The sequence below is a fragment of the Lynx rufus genome, unplaced genomic scaffold, assembly GCF_022079265.1.
Source record: "Lynx rufus isolate CCGP_SWC_20201006 ecotype Redwood Valley unplaced genomic scaffold, mLynRuf1.p SCAF_38, whole genome shotgun sequence".
NCBI classification, from domain to species: Eukaryota; Metazoa; Chordata; class Mammalia; order Carnivora; family Felidae; genus Lynx; species Lynx rufus.
Window position 1 is genome coordinate 2,857,651 of NW_025814854.1, and position 14,124 is coordinate 2,871,774.

The 14,124-nt window shown below is 68.2% G+C and overlaps 1 protein-coding gene across 1 annotated transcript; it reads right to left on the bottom strand.

Annotated features, from left to right (window-relative positions):
• Nucleotides 1–5,643: 5,643 nt before the first annotated feature.
• Nucleotides 5,644–9,378, bottom strand: FGFRL1 (fibroblast growth factor receptor like 1). The gene is made up of 5 exons (XM_047094233.1): nt 9,106–9,378; nt 7,902–7,982; nt 7,525–7,806; nt 7,096–7,449; nt 5,644–6,981 (listed from the first exon to the last, which is right to left on the bottom strand). The coding sequence occupies exons 1-5, from the start codon at nt 9,365–9,367 to the stop codon at nt 6,539–6,541; spliced, it is 1,422 nt and encodes a 473-aa protein (XP_046950189.1). The 5' UTR covers nt 9,368–9,378; the 3' UTR covers nt 5,644–6,538.
• Nucleotides 9,379–14,124: the final 4,746 nt, after the last annotated feature.

Sequence of the window (14,124 nt, forward strand, 5' to 3'; positions counted from 1 at the left end):
CTTCCGGAGCCCGGGGCCCGGCTAGGCGGGAGCACAGCAGCTCGGCCTTCTCTAGGACCGCGCAACCCCCTTCCACGGCGACACGGCCCGGCTCCCTGAGGGCCCAGCAAAACCCACCACCCACCCCACCCCCGCCCCTGCGATTCAGGAAAAGGCCGGCGCCCGCCCCTCCGGCCAGCTGTTGGCAGCTGTCACCACCTGCCGGCCGAGGGCCAGATGCCCCCCGCTCCCGGCTGTCGCAGGCAGTGGGAGTGGGCACACAGCTGTCTGGGGGTGTGGGAGCCTCAGGCCCCACCACTCCCTTACCTGGGGTTAGTGCAGACCCTTCGGGGGTCCCCGAGCCCCGCCTGGGATTGTGCGTTTCAGCTCAGCCACTGTGGGGGATAGACATCTGGCCCGGTCCGGTCCCCTCCCTAGAGTCACCCCCCACCCCCCACCCCCGCCCAGATCCCTCCACAGCACACTGATCCCCCTTTGAGATGCCCGCCAGGCCAGTGCACTCCTCCCCGGGGCTTGGCTCTCCCCTCGGCCTTTCCCGGAACCCCAAAGGTACACTGCGGGCAGGGGTCACTGCAGCCTCTGGGGGTGAGCCCTCCCCGGCCAGAGGAGGGAGCAAGTCTCCAGCCAGCAGGCACGGCCAGCTGGACCCAGCCCGAGTGGGAGCGAGAGGTGATGCGTGTGCCCGGCGCAGAACCTCGGCTTCGGGGTTCCGGCTCCCAGCAAGCCTCGGGCCCCTGTGCGGGCCACAGGGCCCGACCCAAACACGCTGCCTTGTCCTCCCAGACGAACGGCAGACTCAAGATCCCCCCGAGAGGAACCAGGCGGCACCCTGAGGGGCAGACGTGTGCGGAGGGGCCCCTGACCCCAAGCTGATGCTGAATTTGTGCTGAGTCCCCACCCACCCACGCCCTGAGCTGACCGAGATTCCCAGGGTGGGGGCACAGGAAGCCTGGCTGGCAGGGGACACGTGGTAGACGGGCGGGGGCTAGTGCACGTCCTGGCTCAGCGGCTCCCGCCCGCAAAGCAGCGGTGCTGGGACACGAGCAGCCGGCCAGGCCTCAGCGGCCACAGCATCTGGGCCAGGCTGCTGCCCTGCAGAGGCAGTTTTGGGGGTGAGCTCCTGAGCCCACCGGGCGGGACCCCAGGCCGACCCCGACCCCGGGAAGTGCAGAGGACTGGGTCTGTGAGGCCGGGACAAGCCGTCAGGAGTGGCTCCGTGGGGGCTGGCCCTGGGCGGTCTCCACAGGAGGAGCCCAGGTGGGAGGCAGGTTCAGTACTCCAGACCCCCTTGGGCCCGGGGGCGGGCACCAGCTCCTCCCCAGGGTCCCAAAGCACATGGGCCTGTGCAGGGTGGGGGGGTGCTGAGTCTCATGTGCAGGCAGCCGCGCTCGGGGGTCAGAGAGGTGGGGCTGTGCGGCTGCAGCGGATCTGTGGAGAGCTCAGCAGGGCAGACATGGGCCGGGGGGCGGAGTGTGCCCTGGGTGGGGCCTCAGGAAGGACAGAACAGACCTTCACAAGGTCCAGCAGGCAGAGCTGGGCCATCAGTGCGGGAGGCTGGGGCCGCCCATGGGTCAGGCCCAGGCTGGGGAGCGGACACCTGAGGGACTGCACCAGGGGCCACGGTGAGGGGCTGGCCCAGAAGCCCCCACCAGGCCTCGTGAGCGTCGTCCGTGTCATGGTGACCACACCCACCTGCGAGGGAGCCAGACAGCACGAGGGCTCGGTGCGGAGCCTGTGGCCCGGAGGCCTTGCACATGCACGGCAGTCCTGCTAGGCCCCCAGACGCCCAGGGGGACGGGCCTTTCCCCAGGGGGTGGCCCTGCCTCCACCAGGTGGGGGGGGGGGTGCGGCCGCCTGCAGACCAGGTCTGTCCCTCCTTCACTTCTGCGGCAAACCGGCCCTGCTCCACCCCAGGGAGCACTCGGACCCGCCCCCTGTTCCAGAGGCCACGCCCACCGGGAGCCCAGGGTGGGGGTTGGAGGTCCGGCAGCGAGCGGGGTCCTCCCTGGGTCCTGCCTGCCCACCAGGGCTGGCCACCGGCGACAGTGGGGATAGGGCCCCCCATCAGCACCCCAGCCACCGCCCTGGGCAGGACCAGTACCCCTGAAGCAAATATTTCCTCAGAGACACCTCATGAGGCCTAAAGATAAACCTTGGACCCGAGGACCGTACATCACCCAGGCCCCCCCAGGAGAGTTTCTAGGCCCCGGGTTCCCCCAGGCCTGGGTGGCCGTGTCCAGCTGGGCACATGCTGAGGTCAGCACAGGGCACAGAGGGTGCCCCTGCCCAACAGGCCCCACCCCCGCCCCAGGCCCCGCCCCTGCCCAACAGGTCCCACCCCCGTCCCGCCCCCAGGGCCAGCTCCCCCTCGTGATGAGCAGCCTGCCCCCCCCCCCCCCCACCCGGCCCTGGTCTCCTAGGACTCCCAGGAGGTTCTCACGCCCTGTGCTGGTGCCGGGTGTGGGGCAGGGTCTGCTCCCCTCCCCCCAGCCCAGCTGGGGGACCCAGCTCCCTGAACAGTCTTGGCCCTGTCTGTACCTCACCTCACAGCCGCCCCTGCCCCACAGGCCGGCCTGTCCCTGGGTGGCCTGGCCTTGTGCCCTGGGCCTGGGCCGACATGCAGCCCCTGGTGAGGCCGGCCCCGGCAGCGGGTCCGCGACCTCAGAAGCCCTACACAGCTCAGCCTCAGAGGCCGGCAGCCTGGCCGTCACCTGTGGGCCCCTAACCCTGAGCCCTGAGTCCCAGGCCAAGGCTGGTCTGTCCCCATCCTGTGTCCTGACTGTATATCCCCATGTTCCCGACGCCTCTCCTGCGTCCCGGATCCTGCATTCCTGTCCCCGGTCCCCTGGCCTGACCCCAGGACAAGGCTCTGATCTCCTGCCAGGCCCTCCCGACCCATCCTTGTCAGCCTGAGGCCCCCACTCTGGACAGCTGTGGGATGAGACTCCCCTTTGAAGCCAGAATGGCGGGAAGCATGCGGCGGGGGGGGGGGGGGGGGGTCACACCCAAAGTGTTAGAGCGCGAGCTGCCCTTTCAAGGTCTCTGGCTTCACGGGAACCGGCTTATCACCACACAGGAACGGATCAGAGGGAAGGGTGCTGGCCCGGCTCAGTACTCAGGCCCCGCCTACCCAGTACACCGGCACCCCCACCCAGGATGCCGGGAGCGTCCTCCCGAAATGGCCCGTCAGAAGTCCTCATCCAGCCTGGCTCGGCCGGGGGTCACTCTGAGGGTGCGCCTGCCTGCAGACGGGGCCCCGGAGAGCCCCACAGAGCTGGGGGCACCAGGCATCGTGTTCTTGTAGTGGTCCCCATGGCTTTGGCAGTTGCCCACTGCCTTTCTGGCCGTGCAGGGGTGGGCAGAAGGGGCGGGGGAAGCCCGCTTCCGCACCCACCCCTTCTCTCTGTTCCCAGGGCCCCATCCTGGGTGGGGGACCCCATCCTTAGCACCAACCGAGTCTCCTCCGTCTGCATCAGGCTTGGGAGTCCCCAGAGGGCCATAGGACACCTGCAGAGACACAGGTGTGGGCTCGGCTGTAAGGGGAGGGGGGCGGAACGGCCAGGCTCCCAGAGAAGCCCACTGCTGGCCAGTCAGCAAACGTCTGCTTGATGAGGCCCGGCCCTGGGACCCCCGGGCTTGTGAGGCTGCGCCCTGTCTTTCACACGCTCTGCAAGCCACAGCCCCCGCACCCGGGACCAGTGCCTACTGTCCCCAGCCCCCCCCCCCCCACCCTTGACCTACCGGTCTATCCCCACTGCTGTCCCATCGGCTGTCCCTGCATGGGAGAGGACACCAAATGGAGGGGACAGTAGCCGGGGTCAAGGGGCATCCAGGTGGGCACTGATGTCCTCCCAGGAGTGGTGCGACATAGAGCTGGAGGCGGCCCCGGGGCAGGGGAGGGGCGCCCATGGCGGGGGCTGGGGGTGGGCGAGGTGGCCCCCGAGAAAGGCATGGAGGGGGGGTCTGGAGCCACACGGTTGCCTCAAGAGCAGGCAACTGAAAGGCCCCAGGCCACGGCGCACAGAAGTGGACACGGGCGGGCTTTGGGTTGACAGGGCGGGATCCCCTGCCCAGCCCAGCCTCCCCACGTGTCACAGAGCGAGCAGCCCATCAGTGCCTGCCTGGCCTCGGAAGCCCCGAAAGGGCCCTTGGGCTTGGGGAGCCCGGGGCTGCTGGTCCCCGTGCGAGGGGACAGCAGGGTCAGGCAGGTAGGTAGCCCCCAGAACTCCCTGGAGCAGATGACAAGGGCAGTTCCTCTGGGAGCCCCAGGCTGGGAAGCACATGGACACTTTTGGCGGTCCTGGGGGTTGCACCCTCACTGGTGCCAGGGTGGGACTACTCACCCCCAGGGCCTGTGGGTGTCCCGTAGCCTGAGTTCTCCCCACCGCCCAGGGTCCACTCTTTCCATGCCTCCCCTGCCCCCCCGCCCCGAAACCCACCCAGGTGACGGCCCCCACTGCCCCCCCCATCAGGGGAACATCTGTTGTCACCAGCTGTGGTTGTCCGAAGCCCCCACGGTTCCCCTCTGGTTGTTACAGCTGGGCTCCCACAGCTGGCTTTCCTCGGTCACCCAGAGGCCACTAGTCCTGCCCCAGCCTCCATCACTGCCTGTGAATCAGGATCAGCCCAGTGGGTCTTCCTTCAGGGCTAGGCCCCCTTGGGGACAGAAGGAGTGGGGTCCATCCTCGGGAGGCCAAGGGACTGGGTGACATCGAGGGCAGGAGGCCCCATCCTGCACTGTTGGGGTCCTAGTGGAGAAGGGCCAGAGGATGGGGCCTAGCCCTGGGATGCTAGAGAAGAGGGGCCCCAGAACCGCCTTTGGCTGGGGAAGGGGGAGGGGAGATGGGGCAGGCTTGGCCCTGACTTCGGGGGGGTCCGGCCGCAGGGAGCCGGCGGTACCTGGGCGGGGTGGCAGGTGCCCGGCCCGCAGGGCAGGGCAGAGTTTGCTCTTTGCTCTCTGTAGCACCTTGGACACCGGCGAGGCCTCGTTCCTCCTGCCACACCTTCCGAGGAGCACAAAGCACCTGACACGGGTGCCTTTTCCTGAGAAGGTACAGAAGCCCTGGGCCAGAGGCAGCGAGTCCCAGCCTCAGTTTCCCCATCTGGAGAACGAGACCATTGTTCACAACCTGGCGGTGGCTGGCGGACGCGGGACCGTGCCCGATAGGCAGCGGGCACCCAGACGGAGGTGACGAGGCCCCGGCCCCCCAAGGCCACCAGCTGAGCCCCCAGAGCATAAGCCAGAGGGCCACAGGGGCCACACTGGCAGAGGGGATGCTCCCCGGGCCAGGAATGCAGGACTCCAGCTCCCCAAGGAGGCACCTGCAGGCGTGAGGCAGTCAACGCTGCAGACACGCAGCCAGAGTTCCTGTCGGGGGAGCTGGTGAGAGGCCCCAGGGACCCCACAGTGTCGGCCCCAGAGCCTCAGGCCAACTCGGGGACTCCCGAGAACCTTCTTTGCTCCTGCTTCTGCGGCCCAAGCCTGGTGCACAGACACACGTGCGTGAACGCGGACGCACGTGCACAGAGACGCAGACCTACACACAGCTGCACACACTCAGACACACACCTGCACACGTGCTCAGGCCCACAGACGTGCAGACACACACATGCCAAGGACAGAAACGCCAGCTTAGGGGAAAGGATGCACCTTTTCTTGTTTAACAAAATAAATTAAATATACGAAGCTTCAGCTCAAAATCTATATAAAATTACAGAGGTCTGGGGCTGCCACCGGCAGTGGGACATGGGTGTGTGGCCCCCCGAGGTCGGGCCATTGGGTTGGCCATCAGGCCAGGTGCATCCCGGCCCAGGGACGGGCCGGGTCTGTGGCGCCACCTTCCTTCCAGCATTAATATTATTATCTTAATTTCTTAAATATAAATATCGAGGGCCCTTATCTCTGGCAGTGTGAGGCCGGGGGGGGCAGGGTCACCCCGGGGCCGGGCTCCGGCCTCTCGGGACGCGGCGGGGACCGCTGTGCCTGACCTCCTGGCCCAGGGTCCCCGGGGTGGGGGGGTGGGGAGGGGGGACTCCCGGACACCCAGACGCGTGGTGGCAGAAATAGCCGCCCCCCCCCCCGCCCCCCGCGGAGGCCTGGGGATGCAGGCGGCAGGCACAGGGCAGGGGGCGGGAAGTCTCGGTTCGCGAAGCCAGGGTGCCTCTCAGATCTCCTGCCAGGCGCGGGGAGGGGTGGCTTGACCGTGGTCCCTGTGAAATCCTCACAGGAGCCAAGGGATTCCTTCATCAACGAGCACGCTGCTACATGCACACTGCAAAGTTACAAACACGGGCCTTCCCCAAAGCGTCTCGGTCTGAGGGTGTGTGTGTGTGTGTGTGTGTGTGTGTGTGTCCAGAGCCAGGTCATACGTGTGTGTGTGTCCTACACACCGGGCACCCGGGGTGCTGGCCGCGCCTCCTGCCTGTGGTCCGTCTCCCTCGGTGGCCCTCTCCCCCAGCCTGCCCACCTTGACCTCCACGTGCCCACCCCCACGGCACCGAGAGCCGCCGCGGGCCGGCGCCCCAGAGGTGTCGCCGTCTAGCACTGGTAGTGGATGTGCTGGTGCTGGTGAACCTTGCCCTCCACGTGAGAGTGCGTGTGCGTGTGCGTGTGCGTGTGCACGTCCGTGTAGAGCTTGGGGTAGAGTCTGGGACCGGCAGACGGGCCGGGGCCCAGCAGGTGTTGGGGCCCCGCCGGAGGCCCCAGCTCCTCACACGGCCCCACACCGGGGGCGGTGCCGAGGGCGGAGGGCACAGGAAGGTCCTTGTCCCCACCACGGTCGCGGGCAGTCGCGGGCAGACGGTGTGCGGGCAGAGGAGGGGCAGGCACGGGCGCACACGGCTTCTTCTTGGCCTGGCAGAGCCACAGGAGCACGGTGCCCAGGATGAAGACGGCGCCGGCCGGGATGCCGATAACCACGGGCCACGGCAAGCTAGCGGTCGAGGACGAGGGGGCCACGGGCGGCCCTGGTGGCTTGGGGTCTGCAAGAGGGACCGAGGAGCGGGGTGGGGAGGGGAACGGCGCCACGGGTCCCAGCGACGAGAGGCCGGCCCGCGGCACGGAGGGGCCCCGGGGCCGGGAGCAGGCGCACGCACCTGGCAGCACGGTGAGGAAGGCGCTGCGGAAGCTGTAGCCCATGGTGTTGGCGCCCAGGCAGATGTACATGCCCGCGTCGTCCTGGCGGGCGCGGGTGATGAGCAGCTTGTTGAGGTAGGAGCCGTCGGGCCGCGACCACACGTCGCCCGTGGGCAGCACCACGAACTTCTGGCCGCCCACATCGATGGTGGAGTTGTAGCGGCCCTCGGTGCCGTACTCCACGCGCTTCAGCCACTGGATCACCGGCTTCACGTCGCTGCGCACTTTGCACTGGAAGGACGTGGTGCCCCCGAAGTCCACCGTCGTGTTCACGGGGTGCGTGCCCGTGAGGACAGGCTTGGAGCGCGTCCGCTCTGCGCGAGGACGCAGCGCGTCGGCACTCGCCCCGGGCACCGCCAGCTCCCCGCCCCCCCGGGCCTGGCACTCACGGATCACGTCCACCTTGTAGGTTGCGTTGATGGCGCCCGCCCGGTTCGACACGCGACACGTGTACTTGCCGCTGTCCTCGGGACGCAGGTTTTTCAGGCTCAGCGTCCACTTCTTCCTGTGCTCGCCGGCCTCCGAGCCCGTCAAGGCCTGGTCATCCTTCATCCACATGATGTCGGGCCGTGGGTGCCCACTGGCCACGCACTTGAGCCGCACGGAGCTGCCCACCGGCCGCGCGATCACCCGGCGCCTCATCTTGGAGGGCTGTGTGAAGCGGGGCCGTGCTGCGGGACGGGGCGGCACCGAGGTCAGCAAGGCACCGGGCGGGCCAGCCCCCCGCCCGCGCCGGAGGGGAAGGGAGACGCCGGCCCCATCTCACCCCACTGCTTGCCGGCCGGGTCCTCCTGGCCCCCAGAAGGGCCGTCGTGCCCCAGACGCTCCCTTGCCGGGCCAGTGTCATCTGCAGAGACGAGGGCACGTGAGAAGGGCCCCGGCCTTGGGCCCGGCTGGGAAAGTTCTAGAAACACAACTGGGAGCCCTTGGGAGCACACCCACATCTCAGAATCCCAGAGACAGCTGGGAAGAGCGGCCCGCCCAGCCTACCCCCTGGGTGCAGGTGACCCCAACAGAGCTGGCCGCCCGCCCCCCCCCCTCCGGCTCCGGGGGGTCTGCAAGGCCAGTGGGAGGAGGGGGCCAGCCCCGCCGGCAGCTGCAGTAACCCTAGCCCACATCAAGGCGCCGAGGCCTTGGTGAGCTGACATGGCTCACATACCACCTAGTCGTCCTCCCCGTTCAGAGGACAGTGGGGGGGGACACGCACAGGGTTCCCATTCCACAGTCCGGAGCAGGGGCCCCGCGGGGGTGGGGCAGGCTGAGGAATGCCCCTCCCGTGACAGCCGCCTCCACCCAGCCCGGGACCCAGTGAGGGGGTGGCACAGGTCAGGCTCCCCCTTTGTGAGACGGCCGCCACGGCTCGGAGGGAGCCTGCCCCGGGGAGCCCCAGCCCCGGGGAGCCCCACCCCCGGGGCCCGTGGGGGGAGGGCCAGCCACGCGCCTGGTACATGTGTACCAGAGGGTGTGTCGCCGGGGACCCCGCCAGTCCCCAAGCCAGGGCCCCAGAGGCAAAAGAGAACAGAAGGCCCTCGGCGGCCCCTCTGAACTCTGAAATCTGAGCCTCAAAGTGAGAGCCGACACCCAGGGCCGTCAGCCCGCCCAGCCCGCCCTTCAGTGGGACCACCACCCTGGGGCTCCCCCACGCCCACTCCTGCCGCCCCCTAGCCAGCCTCAGTCTCCCGGTCAGCAGAACCTTTGGGAGGAGGGGGACCCCGAGGTACAGGCCTGAGAAGGAGCAGGGGCCCCGGGGCCGGGGGTGACGACAGAGATCAAGCCCCCGTCCTGGGCCCGGAGGAGGCAGGCAGGGACGGGTCTCATCCTGGGAGGCAGGGGGCTGAGCTCAGGCAGGGATGGGGCAGGGTGGGGCGGGGGTGGGGGGGGGGGGAGCCGGGGTGGTGCTGACTCAGGGCTCACAGGGCGCAGCCCCGGCCCGGCCCGCCCCCACGCGCCCCGGCACGGCCACCACTGACCCATCACGATGAGGGTATAGTTGACGCTGAGGCTGCCGAAGCCGTTGGTGGCCTTGCACACGTAGGCGCCAGCATCGTCTCGCTCGACCTCCTTCACCTTCAGGCCCTGGGGCAGCACGCGGAAGCGGCTCCAGCCGCCGTGGATTGTGCGGCCATCCTTGGTCCACATGGTGAGCGGTGGCGGGTCCCCCTCCACGGGGCACTGCAGCCGCACGGTGCGGCCCAGACGGGCCACCTGCCTCGAAACCACCTTGTCCGCCATCCTCGGGGGGCCTGCGGGCGGGCCAGAGGGCTCAGTCAGAGAGGAGGGGGCTGGCAGGCAGTCAGGGGTCCAGGCAGGCAGGGCTGCTGGGAGCCAGGGGAAGGGGGCCGTCCCCGTCGGGTCCCCACCCAGGACTCCACACAGATACACCTGCCTGGAACAGACCGGGGCGGCGGGGTGGGGGTGGGGGGGCCCGAAGCCCGGGGCCCTGCTCCCAGGCCACAGCAGCTGGCGTTCACCCTGGACCCACCGCACGCCAAGCCCACGCCCACGGAGCTCCCACGGCGAGCCAGGCTCTGGCTCACGCCCCCCCCCAGCACCCGTCACGTACGTTGTAGTCAAGATACAGGTTGGCTGGGGCGGGTCACCCAGGGTGCATGCCCGCAGGCGAGCCAGAGCGGCCCCTCACCGCCTCCCATACACAGCGAGTGTCCGCGCGTGCGGCCTGCCTGTGAGCGAGTCCACGCGGCACGAACAGCCGTGGCCGGTGGCCCACGTTGCGCCCGTGTGTGCGTGGGCCCCATCCGCCCGGGTCCGCCTGCAGGGCCGAAGGCTCTGCTGTTCCCAGTCACACCACACCGGGTGGCTCATCCCTGGGCGGGGGCGGGGGGGGGGGGGGGAAGCAGGACCCCAAGGCCCTGGGGTCAGAGGGCGAGGAGCAAGGTGCCAGGCCTAAGTGCAAGGTTCCCGTCTGGTGGCAGCCACTGCCCACTGCGCCCCAACGGGAGAAGCCCGAGCTGTGGGCTGAGGCCACGGGGGCCCCCGAGCAACGAGAAGGCCACCCTCGCCTGTGAGTCTCGGGCCAGCTTCAGCACCTCTGTGCCCAAGTGCAGGGATGGTGGGGGTGACCAGGACGGGGGGAAGGACGCTGCGGGTGTCCGAAAGAAGCAGGGCCGTCTCCTGGCCAACCCTCAGGTCCCCTGTCCCATGCCTGTGCCTCGAGCCTGGGCCAGTCTGCAGCCGCAGGGGTGCCGGGCTCCGACAGTCACCCCACCCACTGTACCCGCCCCCCCCCCCAGACCAGGAGAGGCAGCCACGGGCACCCGGCTGCCCTTCCCAGCTCCGGAGACCCCACCCTCCAGCTGTGGGCAAGGGGCATTCACCCCACACTGTGGCCACTCGGGCCGGGAGGGCCGGCATCCCATCCCGGCCTCACGGAGGTGCCAGGAGGCGGCCGCTGCTCCGAGAGGCTATCGCCACGGGGCCCGAGGGCAGCATGTGTTTTTAATAAGCAGCTGGTATTCCTTCAACACGCAATTACCAGCTGGCTACCTTAGCGGCCTTTGCGTCCAGGACCCAAAGTGCTTCCGCGGGCTCTTTGGAGGCTCAAGCGGCGGCTTCCTGTCTGTCACCTCCCACCCCCAGGGGACCCTTGCAGAGCACAGCCCCTCACCACTGGTCTGCAGGTGCGGGGGGGCGGGGGGGGCTGGTCCCCATGTGGACAGACCAGGGTCCGGGCGGGGAGGGGTCCTGAGCTCCGACTCCAGCTTTGCCGGGGGGACGGGGGAAGTGGGGGACACAGCAACACTGGGCCATTCCCTCTACGACTCCAAACAGAAAGGGGGCTAGAGGTTGTGGGCAGCGGCCTACCCAGCCCCCACCCACAATCTCGCCCACGCCTGCTGCCACACCCCACCCACCAAGCCCACACCCAGACTTGCAGCAACACTTCTTCCCTGCACCCATATTCTGCCTCCACTGGGGTCCCCCTGCTCCTGCCGTGGGGCCCCTAACCGTGCACCGTGGGCCCCAGGCCATCTCAGCACTCCCAGCCAGCCCCCTCCTCACCAGAACCCCAGTATCCCTGGAAAGGGCGGGAAGAACAGGGAGGGCCGCGGAGACCTGCCGCCCCCTGATTTCTCAACCGTCTGCGGGGCCCCCCAACCGCCCAGGGTCCCGGCCTCGTTCCCAGGCAGGCCCTGTCCGACACCTGTCACTATTCAAAGGGGCCTCCCAGGCCGCAGGACAAAGAGGGCACCCCCACCCCCACCCCCCAGCCCCCCCGTGCCCTGGGCCTCCCAAGCTGACACCTGGGCACACAGACGTGTGCACACACAGACGCACGAACTGCCTGGAAAGTGCAGGGGGACAGAACACTGCCTGGCCTGAGGGGCAGTGTCCCTCTCCACCTCTGCCTGTCCAACCCCATCCTGGGCGCACGACACGGGGCTGGCCCGACACCTCCCGCCCTGGGAGGAACCTGCCTCAGTGACAGAGAAAGGACCCATCTGACAGCGGTTGAGGGGGTTGGGGGGGGGGTCCACCTCCAGCCCAGCCCCCTCTGCACCAGGCAGGAGTCTGACGAGTTGAGGGACCAGGCATCCACTGGGCCTCAGAGGCCACGGGCCCCCTTGGAAACCGTGGAGAGGGAGGAGGACAGAGCCAACTGCCAGACGGACCGGAAGTGTGGCCCCGAGGGCCGGCCCGCAAGCAGGACAGGGGACAGGCAGGCCGGCAGCCAGAGGCCCCAGCTGGAGCCAGCCTTATCCTAAAGCAAACAGCCCCCTTCCCCTCCCCCGGGCCAGCCCTGCCCCACCCCCACCTGAGCTCTACTGGACCCCAGGCCAGGCCTGCCCTGCCCCCTCCAAGCCCTGCCTTTGCGGAGACCCCAGCAGGCTCACAGGAGGGAGGCCCGCCCCCCCCCCCCAGATTCCTGGGAATTTTGGCCGCCAGCACCACGGCCACAGCTCTATATTTAGCCTGGGAAACACAAGCCCCCATTGTTCCACCTGGTCAGGGTGTCCAACCCACTCAGCCAGGGGGAAACTGAGGCAAGAGCTGAGAGAGATGGGCGCCTGGAGGGCATGCGGGTGGGGGAGGCAGCCGGTTTCCCGTCCCCTCCCAGGAGGAAAGCCTGACAGCTCCAGGGCAGCCTGGGGGCCCTGGCACCGAGGCCCTGGTCTCCTCTGGGGTCCTTCCAGCCAGCGTCAGCCCCTCCTCCCATGAGCACCACCGCCAGAAGGCCCATCCCTGCACACGGCCCCAGCCACAGCCCTGGGAAGTCTGGAGCATGGGGAGGATGTAGACGGTCACACGGGGGGGCGGACGCGGGGGTAAGAAGAGGCTGGGGCTGGGTCTCACCCCTCAAGGGGGCTGAACATCAAGGCGGTAGACAGGGTCACCACATCCCCCTTCCTCCCTCCATCCTCCCTGCCCTCCTCCACCACAGCCGTGAAAACATGGCAGGAACAGGGGTGCCCGGAGAGGCCAGGGTGCGGCAACCTGGACGGCCCCACACATCCAGGCTTCCTAGCTGCCGTCCAGAACTCAGGTGTCAAGGGCACATCCCTTCACACCATCTCCCCGACACGCCATCCCTCAAGATGCACAGGCTGTCCCCCGGATGCACAGGCTGTCCCCGGACACTGTCCCCTAGACACACAGGCTGTCCCCAGACGCACAGGCTGTCCCCCGGACACTGTCCCCTAGACACACAGGCTGTCCCCAGATGTACAGGCTGTCCCCCGGACACTGTCCCTCAGACACACAGGCTGTCCCCAGATGTACAGGCTGTCCCCGGACACTGTCCCCCAGACACACAGGCTGTCCCCAGATGTACAGGCTGTCCCCGGACACTGTCCCCCAGACACACAGGCTGTCCCCAGATGTACAGGCTGTCCCCGGACACTGTCCCCTAGACACACAGGCTGTCCCCAGATGTACAGGCTGTCCCCGGACACTGTCCCCCAGACACACAGGCTGTCCCCAGATGTACAGGCTGTCCCCCGGACACTGTCCCCCAGACGCACAGGCTGTCCCCAGATGTACAGGCTGTCCCCCGGACACTGTCCCTCAGACACACAGGCTGTCCCCAGATGTACAGGCTGTCCCCGGACACTGTCCCCCAGACACACAGGCTGTCCCCAGATGTACAGGCTGTCCCCCGGACACTGTCCCCTAGACACACAGGCTGTCCCCAGATGTACAGGCTGTCCCCGGACACTGTCCCCCAGACACACAGGCTGTCCCCCGGACACTGTCCCCTAGACACACAGGCTGTCCCCAGATGTACAGGCTGTCCCCGGACACTGTCCCCCAGACACACAGGCTGTCCCCAGATGTACAGGCTGTCCCCGGACACTGTCCCCCAGACACACAGGCTGTCCCCAGACGCACAGGCTGTCCCCCGGACACTGTCCCCTAGACACACAGGCTGTCCCCAGATGTACAGGCTGTCCCCCGGACACTGTCCCTCAGACACACAGGCTGTCCCCAGATGTACAGGCTGTCCCCGGACACTGTCCCCCAGACACACAGGCTGTCCCCAGATGTACAGGCTGTCCCCCGGACACTGTCCCCTAGACACACAGGCTGTCCCCAGATGTACAGGCTGTCCCCGGACACTGTCCCCTAGACGCACAGGCTGTCCCCCGGACACTGTCCCCTAGACACACAGGCTGTCCCCAGATGTACAGGCTGTCCCCGGACACTGTCCCTCAGACACACAGGCTGTCCCCAGATGTACAGGCTGTCCCCCGGACACTGTCCCTCAGACACACAGGCTGTCCCCAGATGTACAGGCTGTCCCCGGACACTGTCCCTCAGACACACAGGCTGTCCCCAGATGTACAGGCTGTCCCCGGACACTGTCCCCCAGACACACAGGCTGTCCCCAGATGTACAGGCTGTCCCCCGGACACTGTCCCCTAGACACACAGGCTGTCCCCAGATGTACAGGCTGTCCCCCGGACACTGTCCCCTAGACACACAGGCTGTCCCCAGATGTACAGGCTGTCCCCCGGACACTGTCCCCTAGA

Coding starts and splice junctions, on each gene's coding strand:
- FGFRL1 (XM_047094233.1), bottom strand. CDS start 9,367: ATGGCGGACAAGGTGGTTTCGAGGCAGGTGGCCCGTCTGGGCCGCACC. Junction 7,983..9,105: donor CTATACCCTCATCGTGATGG/GTCAGTGGTGGC, acceptor TCGTCTCTGCAG/ATGACACTGGCCCGGCAAGG. Junction 6,982..7,095: donor CTTCCTCACCGTGCTGCCAG/GTGCGTGCGCCT, acceptor TCCCTCTTGCAG/ACCCCAAGCCACCAGGGCCG.